Raw genomic sequence first — 22,894 nt, forward strand, 5'->3', positions numbered from 1 at the left:
TACCTTGTTCTTTTGTAAAGCAAATGCAGGAGTACAATAGAACATTGAAGAATCGCGTCACAACTGCGGACAGATGAGTTGTTGAAATTCTGATTCTCCATAGAATTTACAAACGAGTTAACGATTTAAACACAGCTACAGGCAATATATCTTAAACGTATTCTGCTATTTTAAGGTATGCCATCGAAGTTCACGGGGAAGAAACTTTAGCACTGTCACCGCGAACTCCAGTTCCTAGATATTGGGGACCACTAGCTTCAACCGTTTCTCAAACCGGCGGCGCTTGCTCTCTCAATCTGATACGCTTTACATGTTTGTTTTTATTAAAACGTGATGTGCTTCACACCATAATTTTTCCCTCTCCCCTTCCCTCGCACTTTTCCCCTCTTTTGCCAAACCCGGGCCGGGCACGGTCCGACGCGCTTAGTAGCGGTAGTGTTCCGGTTTGTATGGGCCCTCGGCCGGCAGGTTCAGGTACTCGGCCTGCCGCGCGCTCAGCTTCGTCAGCTTCACGCCCAGCTTGTCCAGGTGCAGAGCGGCCACCTCCTCGTCCAGCTTCTTCGGCAGCACGTGCACGCCGATCGCGTACTGCTCCCGGTTCGTCCACAGCTCGATCTGTGCCAGCACCTGGTTGGTGAACGAGTTCGACATGACGAAGCTGGAGTGGCCCATCGCGCAGCCCAGATTCACCAGCCGGCCCTCCGCCAGCAGGATGATGTGGTTGCCGTTCGCCAGCCGGTACCGGTCGACCTGCGGCTTGATGTTCACCTTCTCGACCGCATTCTCCTGCAGCCAGGTCACGTTGATCTCGCAGTCAAAGTGCCCGATATTGCACACGATCGAGTCGTCCTTCATGTTGAGGAAGTGCTCGCCCATGATGATGTCGGTGCAGCCGGTCGTCGTGACGAAGATTTGCGCCTCCTTGCTTGCCTCCTCCATCGTCGTCACCTCGTAGCCTTCCATCGCCGCCTGCAGCGCGTTGATGGGATCGATTTCGGTGATTAGCACGCGCCCGCCGGAACCGCGCAGTGCCTGGGCGCAACCCTTGCCCACATCGCCGTACCCGGCGACCACGCACACCTTGCCCGCGATCATCACGTCCGTCGCCCGCTTGATGCCGTCCAGCAGCGACTCCCGGCAGCCGTACAGGTTGTCGAACTTGCTCTTCGTGACCGAATCGTTCACGTTGATCGCCGGCATGCCGAGGCGGCCCTCGCGGAACATCTTGTACAGGTTGTGGACGCCGGTCGTCGTTTCCTCGCTCAGCCCGCGGATCTCCTTCAGCAGCTCCGGGTGCTCGGCGTGCACCAGGTTGGTCAGGTCGCCGCCATCGTCCAGGATCATGTTCAGCGGCTTGCCGTCCGGGAAGATGAGCGTCTGCCGGATGCACCACATGTACTCCTCGTCCGTTTCGCCCTTCCACGCGTACACCGGCACGCCCGCCTTGGCCATCGCGGCGGCCGCATGGTCCTGCGTGCTGAAGATGTTACAGCTGCTCCATTGGACCTGGGAATGGAAGTGAAGTAGTTTATCAGGAATTGTAATCGATTTGGACTGAAATGATTAACAATTACTCGGAGATGGATTCGTTCTATTTCATACCCAGACCTGGGTGCCAAGCATTTTTAGTTAAAATTTTTTATGCCTATCAAATATAACAGCTATGTCCCCGGAGAAGTGTAATTGAATATAAACAAAATAAAAAAAATGAAAATAATGAATTTTAATAGATTTTTGTTTGCTTTCTTGTAGTATCCTCGTTTAATGTTTCGATTTCAATCATCAAAGCGGGAATATAACAATACCGTTCAAACATCCTAGGTTGTACATTTAGTTTTTTTTGTTTAATTTACCATCTATTGGATGGTTTGCAAATACACAATATTACTAACATTTGCATTTAAAAAATGGTTCTTTTTTCTGCTGGCTGTACAAAAAATAATTAAACAAGATCATTTATTTCCATGAACATCCTTTGAAAGGTGTACAAGCTTATTTGCAAAAAAATCAATCTACGACCTTGCGATTTGTCTATCTCCCGTTATCCGGAATTTTCACCATGTCGGACAAAGACATGCGTGTAGGCACGTTTTAAGATCTTCCTTAGATTTTTATCAATTCCTCCTCAATTTTCGCAACAACAATGTAGGAGTAGAGGAGTTTTTGCAGCATGTTGGTCCAGAAAATTTCATTAGGACACAGCCAGGGGATGTTGGACTAGTTCGCGGACTAAGGTGTCACATCGAAAATCCTCCGAAGTTTACCGGTGAAATGATCGCATTGAGTTTTGGCGTTATTGCTTGTCGCTGCGAAGCCAGTGGACGCGTTTTCTGCTTCCTAATATATTTGTTTACATGTTTCCCAGGAACTATTTCACTCTTTGACCGGTTGAATCGATCTACCGACCAAGCGAACACAGCAAAGTAGCCACTTGTCCCTAGGTCTTCATTTTCAGCATCCTTTGGAGCTGCTTGCAGCTCAGGGACGTTGGCCATTCGGAACTGGGCTTTCTTTCGATGCTCTGCTTGTTGTCTAGTAGTGCCAAGATGTTGTAGATGCCGTAAGAGGCTTATACGACATCCACAAACTGCCGCACGGAGTCCGTTTTAGACGCTACGGGGTGCCGTTCTTTGACAGCGCATTGTCTCCTGACTCATGCGATACTATCAGTGCTGCAAAATGTCGATTGATGCGACCATCACATACTTGGTGACATTTCGGGCAACCAACTCTTGACTTAGTTACTTGTCAGTAACTTAGTTGTGACATTTTCTGTCGGTGATCATCGCGCCAAAAAGATATACGGTGCTTGCGAGTGGTTTCAAGAAACATAGTGAGCATGTTTTATCGCTCGGTTTGACCCGACAGATAATCAAAACAGACAGAAGGAGAAAGCATGCTCATTTTGTTGCTTGAGCTCACACGCCAAGTATATTCCAACAATGTCGTGATTACTTACTTACTTACTTATCCGGCGCTTTGTGGTCTTAGCCTGCCTCAGGAGTGTCCGAAACCGCTCACGGTCTCGCGCCTTCGTCTGCCAGTCCGTTATCCCGGCCTTAATGGCGGACGCCTCCACGCCATCTTCCCACCTCAATTTGGGCCTACCACGCCTCCTCTGTCCTTGTGGACGGCCTAAAAAGACTTTACGGGCTGGGTCGTCCGTTTCCATGCGTACAACATGTCCAGCCCACCGGAGCCTGGCGAGCTTAATACGCTGTACGACAGTGAGGTCGCCGTACATCTCGTATAGCTCGTCATTATATCGGCTCCTCCAAAAAATGTCGTGATTATCGCGGACAAAAATGTCATGACCAAGAGAAAGACCAAGATACTCATGACAGTTTGCAGCACTGGATACTATTGTTGAAAGCGAAATTGTTATTTCGTTTGTTTGGGTGAAGATAAATCAATGAAAAATCGACAACTTTTGTCCATTTTTGTTTAATGCAACCGTTAGAATATATGTTTGCACAATATTCAGAATGTATGCTACAATATATTCACCAAAGGAATTGTGATTTCTTGTTTTACATTCTCGATTTTTGATATTTTTTAATATGCACGAATAAATTATTCAATAAAAAGGGATAAAATGATTATTAGTAAAAAAAAACAACTTCAAAATGTAATTTAGCTTTTTTTAATCATGATGCCTCAACTTGATCATAATATGCTTTACCTCAGATATTAAAAGGGGAGGGAGATATCTCAGACTGAAATATAATAATAAAACTTTTTTCAATGTAAACCATTTAGGATCAATCATAACTGGAAAGAAAATGTTAGCAAGAGCGCTAGAGGCTAGATAAGGTTACGCCCCTAGATTTTAGTTTCACAAGCCTTTGAGCATTAGATATTGCATTCGGTTTTTTTCTTCAAAATATGTGCATCTCAGGACAGTGAAGGAGAAAACGAACGTGATATATGAACAATTGTTTTCTCTTTAAAGGAAGAGTCTTCTAAGAACCTGTAAACGATTCGCAGAACCAACAGGCTGATCAAAAGAACAGGATTTACCATTTGTCCGTGGCTATTTCACAAGGTCTGTAATGGATTTTTTTAAATGTTGTACTAACACAATAACGATTCGATTGCTTAAATTCAAAATGAATCAATTATGTGTGAATGTTTTGCAAAAAGTAATATTCATAAAATAACTCTAAATATGAGCAACAAGGTGTTTCCGTTGATCAACCCATTCCAGCAGGAGAGTTTTAATCCAAAATCCAAATAACTGGCAACCCCATGAGCCTCTGGACCACCGACACGTTGCGCAACCGAGAGCGCGTGCGCGAACGAGAACGCACTTTAATACAGTGCCGCCCGGCAACCTCCCTCCGGCAACGCTACAAAACAAAACAAATCACCATGGGGTGACTAAATTTAGAATACAAAAACTTCCCGCAGATGCAGAAGAAGAAGAAGGAGAAGAAGCAAAAGCATCTAATCGCTACTAGCCAGCGCGCACGCGGCATTATCGCTTCTTGCGGCCGAACGTCACCGCCAGGCAACAGTGCGCCGGCAAGCGAGTCCGATCGCGAGCAGAAATTGTGTTTTTTTTTAAAGGCAATTTTTGACCAAACCAAAGAATCAGCCACCGGTATCACTTGTTTGTCTCACGATTTGAGGCGCAACCGCATGATGGGGCAGGTTCAGCGGGGTTATCAGTGACTTCCGCATCATCGGGGCCCAAACACAAGAGACGTCATATGCCTAGCCGGCCAACCAACAGGGGGATGGGGGGGAGTTGAGGCCGCTCGAACTTACCTCAGCGCCCAGCTCGATCAGCGTTTCGATGAGGACGGCCGTCTGGATGGTCATGTGCAGGCAGCCCGCTATCCGGGCACCCTTCAGGATCTTGAGCGGGCCGTACTTTTGGCGGCACGCCATCAGGCCCGGCATCTCATTCTCCGCCAGCACGATCTCCTTCCGCCCGAACTCGGCCAGTGAAATGTCGGCTGTTGTAGTTGTATTTTTTTGGGGGGGAAATAAAAATGAAAAAAATAATTAGTTATTAATTGTAGTTTGACAATTAATCTATTTCAACTGAAATACATGCATTTGTTTAATAGAAAAGCAAAACAAATTAAATTAAATCCTAAAAAAGGCTTTAGCTTTGATTTATACCATCCTTAGCACTGCCTTAGTTGTTAGGCGGTACGATTCTCTTCGCTCTAGGCTTCAACAACCATACCGGCTTTATACAGCACATGTAGACAGAGATATCGATTGCTTGTACAACAGCGTGAGCACGGTGGATAAACCCAGGCGGCATACGATAAGAACCTTTTGTTAGCCCCCCAATCAAACCGTGCTGTTCCCCGACACCGCCCCCACCAGACGGCAACACTCCGAGCACGTGGGTTCGCAACCAACACTTACCAACTTTGTACGCAGGTTTGGCCATCTTCTCCAATCGTTTGTGTTTGGTGCTGGATTGATCGGACACGCGTTTGATTGTAGATTGGTCGTTTGGCCTGCGCCTTCCGTTCCGTTGCTGCCCGTCGGACTGAACTGCTTTCACTGTGGCACGAGGAGCGCTAAGACTGCTGGCAGCTGCGTCGCGGTGTTGGCCGTTCGAAATCAACCGAGCGAGTAAGAACCTTCCTTCACGTGCCAGCGATAAAATTAACGCCGCATGGGGTTCCCTCCGGTTCTGCCGTTCCCTTCTACGACCGCCGGCAGTTCGTGTGTAGTGATGGGTTTTCGGAATCGCACCCATGGCTCCGAACCGCTTCCAAACATTGCTACTCTGGCGCCGATTACGGCTACATCAAACCGACGGCTCCGGGCAACTCTGAACGACTCCAAAGGCTCCGGCTGCGAACTAATGGCTCCAGACAGCCGCGGACGGCTTCCAGCAGCCTCCGATTTTTGGCGGAGTCATTCGGAAGCGATTCCGGATTTTTGTTTAGTTTACCCATCACTCTTGATACCTTTCCTTCACATTTCCGATTTTCGACACTGACAGCTGTCAGTTGTCGGCTGTCACTGTAACGTGTTCTTGGGGCGATTTACAGCCGGATGTTGAGGGGTCAGACTGCTCTAGAGCTGTTTTGCTTAGGCGACGCTCTGGCTGCCATCGCACCAGAGAAACAAACCCGACTCTGTTCAATAGGTGCTCTTTCATATGTTGTATGTCTTACTGGGTTTTCCGAGTGAATTTCCATATTCAATACAGGATGTCCCCTAGATACGCTATTAATAAGGACCGAGAAGAAACCGCGTATCTTAAATTTCTGCGTAAGTTGAATCAGGCAATTTTCAGCCAAGATAGAGCTATTTTTCTTGTAATTTGTCAGATAATGCATGGCTTAAACCACTTACTTTATTATTTAAAATGATTCTAGCTGATGACTACATTGTTGCACCTTTTTGAATGATTTTTCAGATTCGTCCAAAGGGATATTATTTTTCAATTTGCTTAAGGAACTGTCAAATTAAAAAAAAAAACCTAGGGTAACTGTACCAGTATTCGGCAGTGTACCTATTTTCGGCAGGGTAGCTAAAAACGTGAAATTCTGCACAAATGCAGTAAAAAATTTCACAAAATACAATTTTGCAGTGAAAGTGTACTTATTTGATATTCACATACGAAGTTTCACACCATTTCATTACGTATTTTCCAAAATATCAAATAAATTGTGCTTTTTTTCGGCAGCTTTGCTGTCAGCCAATCGTTCGGCAGGTTTTGTGATTAAGAGAATCAGAACAGTAAAACAATGAAAAAGTGGTGTATATTAAAGATTTTATGCTTATTTAATTTATTCTAACTTGTTCGGAATTTTAAAATCACAATAACAGGTTATTTTTCACTTTAAATGCTGCCGAAAATAGGTACACAGTAAATGTTCATTTTTGACAGCTCAATGTTGTGGGCTCCTGCCGAAACTCGTAACAATAACACACTTTGAATTTGGCTGAACATTCCTTTTAAAATTGATAAGAACACTACAATGCGTATTTCGACACATAATATGACCTTTCTTGTACCAAATATCACCAATTTTACGACAAACAATGCTCTAACTTAAGAGAAAAAAAAATTTGTAAGCCGTCGTATTTGTAAGACGTTTAAACGTCGCATCAAAATGGCTGTCAAAACGAGCCATAATAAGCCACATAAAATTAATAATTAAAGTGCTTTTTAACACCAATCTTAGGAAAGAAAGAGTGTTAAATTGCTTTAAACATTTTTTTGTACATATTCACATTGATACAAACATTTTCTGACCCGTATTCGCACTGCCGAAAATAGGAACAAACTGCCGAAAATAGGAGCAAAATCAATGTTTGCATTTTCACGAATATTTATGAAAAAGGGCTTTGAACCGGCAAATAAAAAATATTGTAACATACTATGATAGTTTATCAACCAGAATAACAACACTTTCAAGAAAAATAATGAAAAATATTGATGTGTGAGCAATTTTTGTGAAACTGCTGCACTAGCCTGCCGAAAACTGGTACAGTTACCCTACTTATCAGAGGACGCGTTTGTTGGGGACTGCCTGTAACATTTTGCTTTGCTTGCGAGATGTTTTTCAACAGATGTTAAATGTTTCATCACAAACAAGTTCTTTCACGTGATTATTAACACATCGCAGGCTAGTCTGATTTTGATAGTTCTTGATGTTGAAGTTATTGAAATGTTGATGATAGTTGATGTTGAAGAATTGAAATTTTATACACACGATACCAATTTTTTTCAGCAAACTCGACTGGAACATTTACTTCATCCTGGCGCATATAAACGCCATTATCCGGAGAAGATGTTTCATATTCAGCGCATATAAACGTTATTTCCCGGCTAAATTTCACTTTACAAGATTATTCAACAAACCGCCAACGGCGTTCATGCATTCAGTTAGGCCCGTGTCTGTGCTCCATCGCATGCGATTTTATCGCACGTGCTGTCAAACGCTTTTTCGTATAATATTGCGATTAATTGGATGATTTGAATAATATAACGATTATGAAAAATTAATTTGAGATTGTTCCTACAAAACACAACACATTTAGTTTGACAGATAAAATCGGATGCGGCGTCCGACGAAATCAAAAATTTTTGATTCCGTCGTACGACGAAATCGCACGTCCGACGTTGTCTGTCAAATCCCATATAAAATTTTGACAGGCCTTCCGATAAAATCCCATCCGATGGAGCACAGACACGGGCCTTAAGATTTAATTAAATCGTTGTATTTCAACTTTTGAAGAAAAACAAACAAAAACAACTCCGTACCGCTAAATTGTTCTTAAAAGATTGTTTTGACAAAACAGTGAAAGCTACTCGAATGGGTAAATTAATAGATGGCTGGCCTTTGCGTGTGAGTATTAATGCAAAAGGATACACCCTATCTCTCAAAATAGAAGAAGAAGAAGGTTCGAGACGATGTTTGTCTTATTTGTTCGATGGTGTCTGACGGCGCACCTCCATATAGTTCTATACGTTTAGGGCGGTGGCAACGCTCATCGGATGCGATTTTATCGGACGCGATTTATATGGAATTTGACAGATAACGTCGGACGTGCGATTTCGTCGTCCGACGTTATCGATGTGCGATTTCGTCGTCCGACGTTATCTGTCAAATCCCATATAATAATTTGACAGGCCGTCCGATAAACCGCCCTTACTGAAGTCTGATGTCTGGTTCGATAGCTACCAGAACGCCGCCTTAACCGTGCACATAAATTTGAGGCTGGAAATAGACGAACCGAGATCATCGCGGTACCGCGAAACACGCGTATGACTTGAGCTGTCAATTCTGTTATAAAATCTGACAGATAGGCGAGATAATCGCGGTTCGTGTATGGAACCATCCGAAGTCTGGTGACGATTGAATGAGCCAAGAAGAAATATTTTTTATCAGTTTGCGAATCAAATTATTTATTTCACATAGTTTATGCAAAATAAAATTCAAAACTCGTTACTCGAAACGAGTATTCACACAAATCTACCAGAAAAAGTAAAAATAATCGGTTTGCGCTACCGCGAAAATCTCAGCAATACCGAAGTTGGGTATCTCTGCGAAACAGCAGGCGCGATTGGAAGCGCGAAATATTTGACAGCTGAACTGTTCTACTACTGTTATAAACAAGGCGCAAATTTCACGGTACCGCGACGATCTCGGTTCGTCTATTTCTATCCTGACATTTTTTTTAAAGTGGTGAACATTAGCCCCGGGGGCAAATCGTGGCCCCAAAATCGAGGAACTCTGACAAACCCCCTCCCCCCCCTCCCTCTCCCTCCCCTTGCTCATCACGAACAGGGGGCCACGACTCTTTTTCACGCTTAGGGTCACCGATACTCAAAGCCGCCACTAGGTAAACCTAGCGCGAAATTCCGCTTGCTGAAAAATGTATGGATATGACAGTTCGGAAAAGTCGCCGTTGACACTTTGTACATGGGTGTGACCGCAGGTGGAATTCCGCGGCCGCCAAACTCCGGTCCGTGTATTTTTGGCCTAATACGAACGGCACACGATGCGTAAACTTTGGCGTAAACTGGATTTCAGCCATATAACCCTATAAACTTTTGACAGGAAGTTAACGCTTTCCCATACAAATCAAGCGCAAACTTTTTGAGACACCGTGTCCGATTTTATCTGTCAAACTAATTGTGTGGTGCTTTGTAAGAACAACCTCAACTTAATTTTTCTTAATCGTTACACTATTAAAATCATCCAAATAATCGCAATATGAATCGAAAAAGCGTTTGACAGCACGTGCGATAAAATGGCATGCGACGAAGCACAGACACGGCTCTAACACTGCTGCTAGATGACCAACTTTTGTATCGCGACAAAATTTCTGCGAACTGTTTGTTTCACGATAAAACGATCGAAGTTAGCCAAACTTTCGTGGTAAGGGCGGTGGCAACGCTCATCGGATGCGATTTTATCGGACGCGATTTATATGGGATTTGACAGATAACGTCGGACGTGCGATTTCGTCGTCCGACGTTATCTGTCAAATCCCATACAAAAATTTGACAGGCCGTCCGATAAAATCGCTTGCGAAAAAGCGTTGCCACCGCCCTAAAATATAGTTTGACAAACACTAACAGTTTGACAAACGGTTTGACAGACGGAAAGTGTTGCAAACATTTGTCACGGAAGATTTGTTGGGTCGTCTAGAAGCAGTGTAATATAACAAGAAGAAGAAGAGATATCACGTCGCACGACAAATCGCAACGATACCGTCGTCCGACTTTATCTGTCAAATCCCATATAAAATTTGAACAGGCCTTGCGATATAAAATCGCATACGAAAAAGCGTTGACACCAGCCTCACCAACCACAAGCCATTCTGCCGAGGTGTAGCCGCGTGCTGACAGTTTCTCAGACCACCCGTCCACTTCTCTCATCCCGCATTCGCACCACCGACCGCGTCAATCGATACGCTGCGCAGAGTGCTGTGCTGGTGGTGTGCTCGGCCGTTCGCAACGCAACGGGCACCATACATTCGACTCTAACCTCTCGTGGCGAACGGACGTGTGCGTACGCCCGGTTTCCCCGCATGCTCGCGGCTCAGTGAGTGGTGAAACAGTAGGCAGGTAGAGAGAGGGAGAAAGCACAGTGTGAGTGTGTGTGTGCGTGTGTGTGGTTGGCAAAAAGCGGGACCACGGTGAAGCGGACCGCCGTTCCCTTGGCCCTGCGCTAGCTGTGTGTGTGTGTGTGTGGCTTGGTGTGGTACGTATGCTAACGTGAGAAGCGCCGAGTAGATTATCCGCGACACTCTGTGTATGGTTTGCAAACAAAAAAAAAACAAAAGGGGGGTTTCACGGCGTGTTCCGTCCGTTCCGTGTGTGTGTTCTTGTCTCACCGAATGTGCAGTGTGTGTACGTGTGCCCATGGCTGATTGTGGCAGACCGGTGGCGTCTACTTGATGAGACCGATTGGGACTCCGAAAGAGAGAGAGAGAGAGAGAAGGAGAGGACGCTTTTCACTGAACACTGAACGGCGGCCACAGCCGAGTCCGAGAAAAGTCCGGCAAACAAAAGTCGCCTGTTTTCCACCAGCAGCAAGCTGCAGCAACGAAGAAGATCATCAAGCAACCACGAACCCGCACAGACAGTCGTTAAACGGAGCGCTCGGTGTTCCCCTGGCTGGATGGTGGTGTAGCAAAGGGGGGGGGGGGGGGGGGGGGGGTTCTCTTTCCAATTTGCAGCGGCCCAAACTAGAAAGAAAAACCTTCGTACAGTACTATAATTTGTAAACGAACGAGAACATAATTTTCTCCTTAGAGGGTCAGCGAAAGGTGAAAATACCGGTGTGTTGTGGTGGGCGGCTACGAAATGTGATCGATGAAAGTTAGTTTTCAAACCGTCATCAACCGACATTTCTTACACTCCACCAATGCTCTCGCTACCAAAACTATTCTCTTGCCTCTTGTTTTGGGCTCTTGGCAATGTGTTTTTGCTGGAAATATATCGCTTCCAATGAAAAACAAAGCCATTTTTTGTCGTAAATTTTCCAACTAAACACGAGGTGTTGTACCTTGCCTGCTCTGTTGCATCCACATCCTGTGAGGGGGCGGAGGCTACTAACTTTACCCCACCACACAAAGAGTTGCTGAAGAGTAGCCGAATTGGGTGGGGGATGAAGAGGGGGGGGGGGGGTCAGAGCTTTTATAAAAATGATCAGGAAAAATAGGGCCGGGCTGTTGGAGTTGGGAACCCACCCGTCCATGGGGAAGCATGGGCAGCGAGGTGGTTCCGTTCGCCGCGAAGCGAAAGAGAGTTTGAACTCTTTTTTTAACCGCTTTCTGTTCGTTCTGGGGAGCTGTCTCGGTGTGCTGTGGCTCTTGTATGTGTGTGTGTGTGTGTGTTAGCACCCTTTGTAGTTGGGGGGGGTTGAACTCCCCGCGTTCAGTTATAAGATTTAACGGTACCTTTTTCGGTTCGGTTGCACTTCTCATTTAATTCCCTCCTTCCCCTCGTCGGGGTGGTGGTGGTGAGAAAGAAATTCTTGCCCGTAAGAGGCTGCCCTGCTCACGAACTGGTAGGAAATGGTGTTTTTCTGCCACAATAAATTACATTTCTCTTCATCCTTCTCCCGAAATGAAATTGGGCAGGCTAGCAGGGAAAAGCCAATCCGCGGAAAAACGACCTAATTCTGGTGCGTCGTGTGTCTTCCAACATCATAAAAAAAAAGAAAAATGAAAACTCAACACAATAGTGCGTGCGCGCGCGTTAAACACGCATCTCCCTCGCACCGTGGTGTGTGTGTGTGTGTGTGCTGCGAGAAGGAAAAGGGACACGTTTTTCTTGCACCATTTCCAGAGTGAGTGTGAGTGCGTTCTAGCTTTACTTCCTTATTGTTGTTTTTTTTCATTTTGGATTTCAAATTGTGGTTTTTTGTTGTTGTTGCTAAATTGGCTTTGTTTTGCCTTTCCAAATGGATTCCGATTAGAAAATGTTTTGCCTTTTTTTCGAAGTATTTTCCCGTGCGTGAGCGTCGTCATTCTTTAGCCACACGCTGGTTTTTTTTTTTGCTTGGTCGAACGATAGCGAGAGAGGGGTGAGTTTGCGTGAGAAGCGCGTGAAGCAGGGGTGAGCGCGCAAGAGACGAATTGTAGTGGGATGCATTTTTTTTTTTCGTGTGTTGTTTGGTTTCAAATTTTCCAACCGAAAAGAAAGCTAGCCTGAAAAGGGGGTCCATGGCCATGGGGTAAAAAGGGAAAGGGGAGAATATCGCTGTGGTGGCATCGCGTGTGACGTTGCTAAAATAATTAACTGGGGGGAAAATGGGCTAACCTCTCTCCCGCTCAGCTCACTGCTCCTTCACTCACCTGCTTCGCTTCTCATTACCGTCCGTCCCCCGCCTAACAACTCCTCGCCCCAGCGTGGATGTATTTCCAAACGGTGCGGTGGACACGGGGGTGTACTGTGTAGGCTCCAACTCCAACGTCTTTGTCGGGGTGTGCGTGAGCTAACACAAACCGGCAGTTCCGTCCAACCCTGCTGCTGCTGCTGCTGCTGCTGCTGCTGCTACCTCATTTGTGTGTTACCCGTGTGTCTATGTGTGTGTGTGAGTGTGTCTGTACACAAGACTGCGCCCGACGCGCCCGTTCGCTGGTGGTAGTGTGGTGATGATGCGTTCGCATGTTTGGGCGCGCCGCACCCTTAAACAATAATTCCATCATCATCAACCGTTTGCACCTCCGCACCCACTCACACACACACGCACACACCTTTCCTGTCCTTTGGGCTGGTGAAAACAGGAAAAGCTTGTGATAAACATTTTCAACCTGTTCTGCTCCAAGCGGCACCGTTTTATTTTTCATTCTAATTTTCGAAATTCGAATTTTGATGTGGCGTTCGAGCAAACAATGGTTCTCTTCACACACACTCACACACACGTGTGTAGAAAAGGTAGACACGATCTTGTGGTTTGTGTGTGTGTATGCATGCGTACGTGATCTCACGCTTTCGATCAACCTTTGCTCCATATCCAGCGGTCGCCAACCTGCTGCGGCACTCTCGTGATTAATACGGTCGTAAAATGCTAAATATTGGCTTACAAGGCACTCATTTTAGACAGTGTGCATTAATTTTGGACTCTAACGCTCCTATTTTTGTCTACGAGTCAACCATTTTTTACTCTCGTTTTGATCGTGATAAACTTATGTTATTTTAGCAAATTTATGACAATTTGTAATTTTTCATTATAAAAACACAACAACAACCGTATCGGTTTTTTTTTTGTGTAAAAAGTAATGAGATTCAATAAATTCTCAAGACATTCTGCCTGATCGCGGTACTCGAACGGAAGATCAAAAGTGGAACGTGGAAAATTGAAGTTTATTATTATTATTATTATTTTTTCTTTCTTTTTTTTACATTTCAATGCATGTGAAAAAACTGCTTAACATCGATAACACTTTCATTGATTCCATTTTGTAAACATATAATAATATAAAATTTTGAGGTTCGATTCGAAGCATTCTGTTTCATTCGACTACCGATGCCAGAAAATGCATGTTCATTTCACTTTGTTCACTTCATTGAAATTAGCAAAATTGGCATATTAATTGTAATACTTGAAGCATAATTAAATATTTGATCAATTACATAGCAGTCAAAAATTTATACCTTAGAGGCACAAATGTATGCTGTAAATGCGAATATTGTGACACGGTGTGAAAAATGTTGATAACCTTAGAGACAAAAATTAGGTGAGTTAGCGTCAAAATTCGGCGACAACGCCTCTAACACAATTCATCATGATTTTGACCGTTCGGTACTTACAAGCGTGAGTTTCGATCAGTCACACAATCTTAGGTTATTTGTAGGGATGCAAAAAAAAAATCAAATATTCTGGTTTATTGTGATAAAAACCTAGTTCATTGTCTCGGAAATCTCATTGCGCGCAATCGCCTACTGATTATTTTGTTTTCCTAACACTATCGAAATTGGTGATGGAGAAAGATTGCACGATGCCATATTGCACGACACATACAATTTAAAAAAAAGAGAATTGTTGAAATTTCGCGATTTCAAACGTTTTTTTTTTTGTCGTTATTTAATTATTCACGGAACGGTAATAGATGTGGTCGTTGCCGCTTCAAATTATATTTTTTATCACAATCGATTCACAACACGTCAAGTGAAAAATCGGATTACAACATATAGAGAGCATATTTGCAATATCAAACCACCGCTCTTTTCTCAAAGCATTTGGTTTAATTAGATCACTGAAAATTGCTTTTTCTGGAAGCGACTGACAATTTCTGAATTCAATTCCTCTTTATAGCTTCCACGTGCTATGGATGGAAAAAGCAGACAGTTCACCCATTGGTTTCATTGCTTAGTTAGTTTTTTTTCTCCTATTTTCAAAACGATCATTTGACTTTTTTGCCCCTTGACGATGGTTGACGAACACTGGCGCCATGGAAACGATCGAGCCCTTGAGCCGAGTGAGTGAGCCCGCCGCCACCGGTGCCTTCTCCGGGTGAGCAGTGAGCTACGAGCGGTGAGCTGTCTGTATCATTTTAAGGCGTCGTCCCCGCGATCGCGAGATCACCGACGACGACGCGTGCGTTTCTTTCCCGTCTTCTTGCTCACGTGAATGGGGCGGTGCGTTTATGGCTGGCTGTGTGTGTGTGCGCGCGTATGCTCAGGTGTGTTTTTCTACGCGTCCTACACCCTTCTCCGGAGCGTTTGCATGTGGCTGTGTTGGTGCAGTTTTGTTCTTTGTACAACTCCTCATCACCTTTTTTTTTTTGGTGAGAAACCGTTTTGCCATCTTCCTTACTTGAATTTGTGGCGTAAGCGAGGAACCCTCCAGTGGTGACGTCATGTTTTTTTCTGCAAAGGGTTCCTCAAGTCCCCGAGGGGACAAACAAATTGTGTGAAAAAAAGGTTGCTTTTATTTTAAATTACTTCGAACGTAAACTGTCGCATATGAAGTAGAGTTACTTCTAACCCAAACTATATAAAGCCAACGTTGCACGCCACAAGAAGAAGCAGCAGGGAAAAGTGTGCGAAGCCTTCTCGCGCCGCTCATGTGTGCATGGTTCTGCATTTCTAAAACAATCTCCCCACCATGCATCCCCACGGTTTCCACGCTAATGTTCTATTGTTGTTCTGTTTTTCCTTCCTTTTCTCCCGGCGTGTGACGAATTGCTCGGAAATTGGTGAATCATAAATGTGTAGCGGTGTGTGGTGTGGGTGAAGTGAGCGACTTTGCCCCGTGTAGCACTGGAGGTAAAAGCCAAAAACCAACCAGCCGCAGCAGCCCAACAGGCAGTAGCAGCAGTGGAAGAAGTGTCTGGTTGGAAAGGAGTGTGTAGTCGTCCGGGTGGATTTTTGTGGTGCCTGGAAACTCGCTAACCGTTAGCAAAAGGAAGCATTGTGAGCGCCCGTGCGCGCTTGCGTGTGTATTGTGTTTTAATTGAAGTTAAAATTATAGCAAAAAAAAAAAAAAGAAAAACAACACCCATCATCAAACTCACCAATCAACTGTGCTAAAAAACGCAACGCCAACTGACTTCTATCAAAACGATTAAACATCACAGCAAAGAGAGTGCTGAGTGACGCGAAAGGGTTAAATCCGCGGTGGACATCTAATGCTGGTAAGTTGTTTTTATATATTACTTCTGTGTTATGTAGAATAATGTAACTCTTATCTAAAATTGGCAGACAGTGGTGCGCCGTCTATCCGGGTACCTTTTATCCGGCTGTCCGTTTATCCGTGCTGTTGAGAAATGACAGTTACAATACAAAGGTGACATTGCGTTATGAGGAGGATATTTGAAAAATCGGTTAAAAGAGCACATTGTCATAACAAAAGACACGATAATTCAAAGCAGATTTGAAATATTCTTATTACAAAAAACATGACGTTGATAAGAAATGGGTTATTTTTATCAAAAAATAGGAGAATTTTCCAAAAATAATCAGGAATTACTGATAAAATATATCATTTGACTCATTATCCCTGTTATTCGCATATCCCGGGCAAGGTCAAGCCGCGAGAAGCCCGGATAAACGGTGTTCCACTGTAACTATGTAACTATTAAACAAACTGACGGAAAAATAACGACATGCTCGCGACAACCAAGCGACTTGAGCCTCTTGCAAAGCAATTTAAACAATTGTATTATGTCTTCCAATGGAAGGAGAACGAATTTTCCGAAACATAAACATCATCACACACGATAGCATAATGTGTGACCATTGCAATGCCTTCGAATAGTGTGCTTTGTGGGGCGGTCTCTTGCGCCTTCTTTGCTTAGGGCACAAGTTTATCGATGAATGATTGACACACGGTCTGCGCTGTGCTGTGTGTGCGTGTGTGTTTATGATGTGTGGTTTTAACAATTCGTTCCATCATTTACTACCTCCCTCTCTGTCTCTAACTCTGTCTCTGTTTCTGCGCATTTGACCCCACAAGTTGCCCTTTTGTATTTAAAACGGACTGGAACACCGCGCGAAGGGCTTCGGAAAGTAACATGCTCTTGCTTTGATGTTTTATGTTTTTTTTTTTGGTCGCGCAATGTTTCGTACCGTTCCTAATCCCAAGCGGGTGTGGGACACGTAACATAATTTCATTTGTTTGAAAAGTTTAAAAACCTTATGTGGGATAAAACTCCTCTCAGCTTCAGTTATTGACATGAAAGGAGAAACCCGGGTGTTTGTCAAAATTTAGAAATAGTTTTAAATATACATACACACGCAAACGCACACAAACACTCCCACTTCCGATACCTTTTCTGTTGTCAATTAAGTGGAATGTTTTTTTTGTTCTTTTTCTCTTTACTCCTAACTGCACCTGCTTCCGGTGAGAAACGGTGAGAAACCCTCGAAGGAAAAATAAACACATAATGCATAACGGACTCCAATCGAGTGCAAGCACGTACGCACACACACACACACATGCCTACCATAAAACTGCATATACGGTGCAGTGCGGTGGCTGGGGGCAAAGAAGTTGTCCGCAGCAAGAAAGTTGTCACATTTTTCTTTTCTTTTTTTTTTAAATGCCGTTAACGAAAAGGGAGAACGAAAAGGGAATGTGGAAAGGAACGCCGCAAGAAAAGGTAAACCCACAATAAACCCATAAAAGCGGGGCGAACACGCTTCCACCCCTTTGCCATCCTATAACCTGTATGCCTGTAGGGGGAGAGCTTTTGCTGGTGCTTCTTGTGTGACTCGTCATGATGCCCCAGTCGTCAGTCGTCGATGTAGACTCCCCCCGAGGCTGGGCGAGCTTCTTACGCGTGTGTGTGTGTGGTTTCTGTTCCATTTGTACATTCTTGTTCGAAAGCAAAGGCGCCCATCAGCTTACAACCTTTTAACTAAGCCGTTTGTTCTTAGCTGCACCCCCAAGCAATGGTTGTGTGTGCGTTTATAGGGTGAAGCGCGCGACGCACAGTCAGCAATGCAATTAGTCATCCCGCGATGCGTGTCCTACCAGACACACACACAATCACACAATCACACACACACTCTCACGCCCACGGTTAAACATTGTTGCATTAATATTTAAGCCGCGCGCTCGCTCGCTCTGTCAGTGCGTTCCCATTCGAAATTACGTCATGATCGTCTTGCGTTGTCACGATTTTACAATGTTCATGTGTGTTGTTTGTGTGTTTGTCTGGGGGCGACATTTTTTCTTGCAATAATTGTAGATCAATTAATCTTGCATTTGCAATTTAATTTCCTCCGTACGATTAACGAGATTGTACCCAGTTGACCCCTCTTACAGGATGTTTTGTTGTGTGTGTGTGTTTTTTTTTTGTTTAATGCGGTCCACTTCCAGTACGGTTTTTTGATACGCGTTGAACAAAAAACGCGGGCCTGATCGACTGCTGCGATAGGGATCATCTTCTTCGTCTGAGTTTAAGTAGAGGACGGTACTAGTGATGTGTGCACTCTGGAGCGCACGCACGGCTCCGATCTGGCTCCGACTACTGTTAGTCCGATTCTGACTCCGGGAACATGGGAACCAGAAGCTCCGTCCGGTATAATGTGCTCGTGATCAGGGAGTTCATTTCGTTTTTTTTTGTATTTTACTTTGTACGTGCACTTCGAATACAGACTTCTGTTTCGAAGGTAGACTCTGGACGTCTCCGGACGATGCTGGACGACTCTGGACGACTCCAATTTTGAATGACTCCAATTCTGGATGATTTCGGACGACTCTGGACGACTCTGGAGAACTCTGGACGACTCTGGAGAACTCTGGACGTCTCTGGACGACTTCAGGTGATTCTGGACGACTTCGGACGATTTCGGACTACTCCGAATCTGGACGACTCTGGACGACTCTGGACGATTATAAGCGTCTCCGGATGACTCCGGACGAATCTGGACGACGCTGGACGACTCTGGAAGACTCCGGATGACTCCGGACGACTCTGTGCGACTTCGGACGACTCTGGATGACTCCGGACGGCTCTGGAGTCTCCGGACGACTCTGGAGTCTCTGGACGACGCTGCATAACTCTGGATGATTCCAGACGACTCCAGACGACTCCGGACGACTCCGGATGACTCCGATTCTGGACGACTCTGGAAGACTCTGGAGGACTCCGAACGTCTCTGGACGACGCTGGACGACTCTGGACGACTCCGTATGACCACGAAAGACTTCGGACGACTCCGGATGACTCCTGACGACTCTGGACGACTTTGGACGACTCTGGACGATTATGGGCGTCTCCGGGTGACTTCGGACGACTCCAAATGACCTCGGGCGACTCTGGGCGTTTCCGAACATCTTCTCACGATTCCAAAAGGCTTCAGATAATGCTGGGCAGACCTACCGCTTTCCGAAATTGTCAAAGTCGGATAGGAGTCGACTGCGGATTTTGGCCAACTATGCCCATCACTACACGGTACAAAGAAGTAGAGAGCAGTACTGTATTTCTACGACATGGAGTGACGAATTCGCGATAGGTTCTTTCCGTCGTTTAGTCCTTGAATGCTGCAATAAAAGAATCTTCTTTTGGTGTTGCACTTTCTCACTAACAAAGGCTCAGGCTCTACTACTGCTAGCCACAATGCAAGTCGAAAGGTCACTGCACCCATGAACCGTGGTTCGTCACTGTCGCTCGTAAGTAATTGTCTGCGCACTATTCGCCTAGCACCTTATTTATTATTATACTATCTCTCTCCGGAAGTCGAGTGTGGGGGGTTACGTGAAGATAAGAATTATCAGTTGTTTTTTTTTTTTTTTGCTCTTGCATCCAGAAAAAGGAGAGAAAGAGCAACAGTTTGCACTGTGTACTTGTCTGTTTGCTCGATTTAGGTCAGCTCAAGTGGCAATGACGGAATAATGAGTTTTTCTCTGAAGTGTGGCACTTTGTCTGCTATGCTATCCTGCGATCCTCTTTTAACCAGCATCCGAAGATTTGATTGCTTGTTATTGCAAAAGATAATCCCTTTCAAGAAAGGTTCTCTTGCGTGCACCCAAACGCGCCACACTTATCGTGCGCGGGGAAGAAGACCTTGGTGATGCGAGAAAGTGTTTTTCGGTCATAAATAGCATCAGCATTGTTGGCCCCACATCGCATCGCGCCTCAACGAGTGTGCAGGGATGGTTCTTCATTCATGGTTTTATTTTGTACGACCTTTCTCTTCCACCTCTGGGGGGTAGGGCGAGCTGCCGTTTGCACACTCGGACAACCGGGACAAACATAAATAGACGCAACCGGGTGACAAAGATCCTGTGTGTGTTGTGTGTTGGTTCATCCGCCGCCCGTGTGCATCCTATTTAGTGGGAAGCGCGATCGGTTTCTAGTTCAAGTTCGTGCCCAGTTTGCTGCTGCTGCTTGCCTGCAGCGCCGGGTGCAGTAGCCGCCAGCAGTGGCTGCTGGTTGACTCACACCCACGCACCAATCCACTTTGCTGGGAGTAAATCAGTGTGTAGTGGTGCTATTTTTAAAACCCCTTTCCCACCAAGTAATGGAACATCCAAGCTCCTCTCCAGTAACCTACTCTCTCTGGTGCAGCAAATGTGTGTTGCTTGCTGCAGAAATTCACTTGCAATTCACTTTCGCTAGAAGTTACGTTCGCCAACCACTATCCGCATTGCTTTGTGCAGGAGCGAGTGTGTAAAGGTGGTGCAGATGACATCACTTTTCCATCGCGATCGAAATTGAGGTCAAATCGAAAACGAGATGTGTTGTATCTGATGGTTGGGCGCGTAGAGATGTGTTCTACACATTACGCAAAAAAAAAAAGATGTTGAACTAATTTGGCCTTGCCGGTGTTCCTGTAATAGCCCCCTCTCCCTCCTCTGCTTTTTACGAATCGATGAAAATAAATTCCTCTGCCTGTTGTTTGTTTTCGTTTGTTGATCGCGAGCGCGCGTCGTCCTATGTTGTTGCGACAGCCGCACGAATTCGACTCTACTACACTGTTTGCCTACGGATGCCGGTGGAGAGGAGGATTTTGGACGGTGGAGGTTTAGAAGAGATGATCTTGATCATTGGGAACCGTTTTTTTTCTCGTTTGTTTGGATGAAAAGAACGGAAAGAGACACGAGGATGGGGGACGGCAAACAGGCAGCATCTATTTATAGGCAGTCCTCGGAGGCATACCTCACACGCTTGAACACTTCGATTTTTCATCACGCCGCATTATTTTTCTCTATGTGGTTTTATTAGCGTAAAATGTTTGCTAGGGAAGGCAGAGAGAGAGAGAAAGAGAGAGAGATAGAACATTTAATGAAAGTTTGGAAAGAAAACCTTTCTAAAAGGAGATAAATCTTGAATTCGATAGAGAGCATCTGCATCCATTGCCTGGGGTGCAGTTTAGGTCCGTTCCAGGTTTTCGAAATCTATAAGTGGTTCCAGTTTCTACACATCGCAACTCCTCCATATCCGTTCGTGATGAAGCATTTAATCAAAAAGCACATTGGATCCATTAATTCCTGCTTGCACCATCCGCCAAGATGGCAAAGTCAAAAATGCACTAGATACAAATTCACCACCTTCTCTCATGATCGATGTCGGATGGCTCCCCCGTCCACAAGAGCAGCATTGGCATCCAACAAATAGGTTTCCCCCCCCCCCCCCCCTCTCCCTTGTTGTTGGTGTTGACGAGCAAAGAAAACTTGACCTCTCAGGAAGCCTGGGAGGGGGGGGGGAGGTGACGACATCAGCTGCCAAGAAAAACCTCGTCGTCGTCGTCGGTGGTGGTCGGGCCGTGTGTTTTCCCCTCGAGGACATTTATCTCTTGCTCGGGCAAAAAAAAGGGTTTACTCACATTGGTGAGATAATTTCTCCTCCTCCAACTCTTCAAATACATATGCAAACACACACACACACACACACACACACATATACCGATCAGTGTCTATTTCAAGCTACAAACCTGCAAAGGAAGTGGTAGTAACCCCTGTGCATTGGATGTGCTTCTTCCATCTGTGTACGGCTGCTGCTGCGGGTGTGTGATATCATCCGACGATACACCGAAATGACTGTCTGTGTGTTTGGATATTCTCATCTACTGGTCATCCATTCACACCCGGACTGCGGGTGAGATAATCTCGGCGATGACGAACCTGGCAGTATTAAAATTTGCTCCTCATGATCTGTTTTTACGCTGCAGAGCACTGACGCCAGCAACCTTGGAGGACATGTTGTTGGGTCTCGCTGCAAATGAGTGATGTGTGTGCTCTAGCCAAAGTTCTATTACTAGAGATATTGTCTACAAGACAAATGGAGCTCTTTATAGGCTGAAGATGTCGAAGGTTCAGGAATTTTGGATATGCTTGGGTCCTGGACTTTGGAGGAAAAGAAACCCCAGCGAGAGGGAGTTGCCGTTGATCCCAACAAAATGAACACATCTAATGAGGTGCCGATAGTAGCAGACAGACACGCTACAGCAAGTCACTCAGCAAGCCAGGGAAGGCATTTCTGGAATTCCAAATGAAATTTTCATCCTAATTAAAATCGGATTGTGCTAAAATGCGCTCCCACACTTCCCCAACCAAATGGGCGCGGGTGTCATCGCTCGCCACCGTCTAGACAGTGCGAGAGTTGGTGGTCTCCTTAGTAGCCGTCCGGGTTACCCTCCTTTGTTTCCCACTTTTGCCTGCCAACTCTCTCTCTCTCTCGCTCTCTCTCGCTCTCTCTGACATCCGGTCGCTTCCGACGCTGGTTTTAATTACTTCCGGTGTGTTATCCGTTCGTGGCGTGGGTTCGTGTACTCTGCGTGGCTGTGTGCGAAGACGACCCCCCAGCAGTGCCCCACTTACCCGTGGTCCGTGTGCACTGCTCGGAAAGCCAAAGAAAGAAAAGCAAATAGGACGACCCACCGTGGCGAAAGGGTCGCAGTAGGGTGGGCGAGCTTCTTATTAAATCCTGTTACGACCAGGTCCATGTCGCTCCATATTATTTGCTGCGGACACTTTTTTTTTTTGACGCATTGGCA

At 45.3% G+C, this 22,894-nt stretch overlaps 2 protein-coding genes across 12 annotated transcripts in view; one reads left to right on the forward strand and one right to left on the reverse strand.

The window, feature by feature from the left end:
• Window positions 1-300: 300 nt before the first annotated feature.
• Window positions 301-5,665, reverse strand: LOC120960948 (adenosylhomocysteinase). The gene is made up of 3 exons (XM_040384446.2): window positions 5,386-5,665; window positions 4,771-4,961; window positions 301-1,506 (listed from the first exon to the last, which is right to left on the reverse strand). The coding sequence occupies exons 1-3, from the start codon at window positions 5,408-5,410 to the stop codon at window positions 424-426; spliced, it is 1,299 nt and encodes a 432-aa protein (XP_040240380.1). The 5' UTR covers window positions 5,411-5,665; the 3' UTR covers window positions 301-423.
• A 4,745-nt stretch (window positions 5,666-10,410) lies between these two features.
• Window positions 10,411-22,894, forward strand: part of LOC120958624 (neuroglian) — a 46,483-nt gene continuing 33,999 nt past the window's right edge. For 6 of the 11 annotated variants that reach the window (XM_040381553.2, XM_040381586.2, XM_040381594.2 and 3 more), the window contains exons 1-2: window positions 10,412-10,697; window positions 15,665-16,083. The gene's annotated coding sequence lies outside the window, so the exon portion shown is untranslated. Of the gene's footprint in view, window positions 10,698-15,664; window positions 16,084-22,894 lie in introns of all 11 variants that reach the window. The other 5 variants (XM_040381603.2, XM_040381620.2, XM_040381570.2 and 2 more) reach the window with 4 other exon arrangements.

Source organism: Anopheles coluzzii, chromosome X (genome assembly GCF_943734685.1).
Source record: "Anopheles coluzzii chromosome X, AcolN3, whole genome shotgun sequence".
Taxonomy (NCBI): Eukaryota; Metazoa; Arthropoda; class Insecta; order Diptera; family Culicidae; genus Anopheles; species Anopheles coluzzii.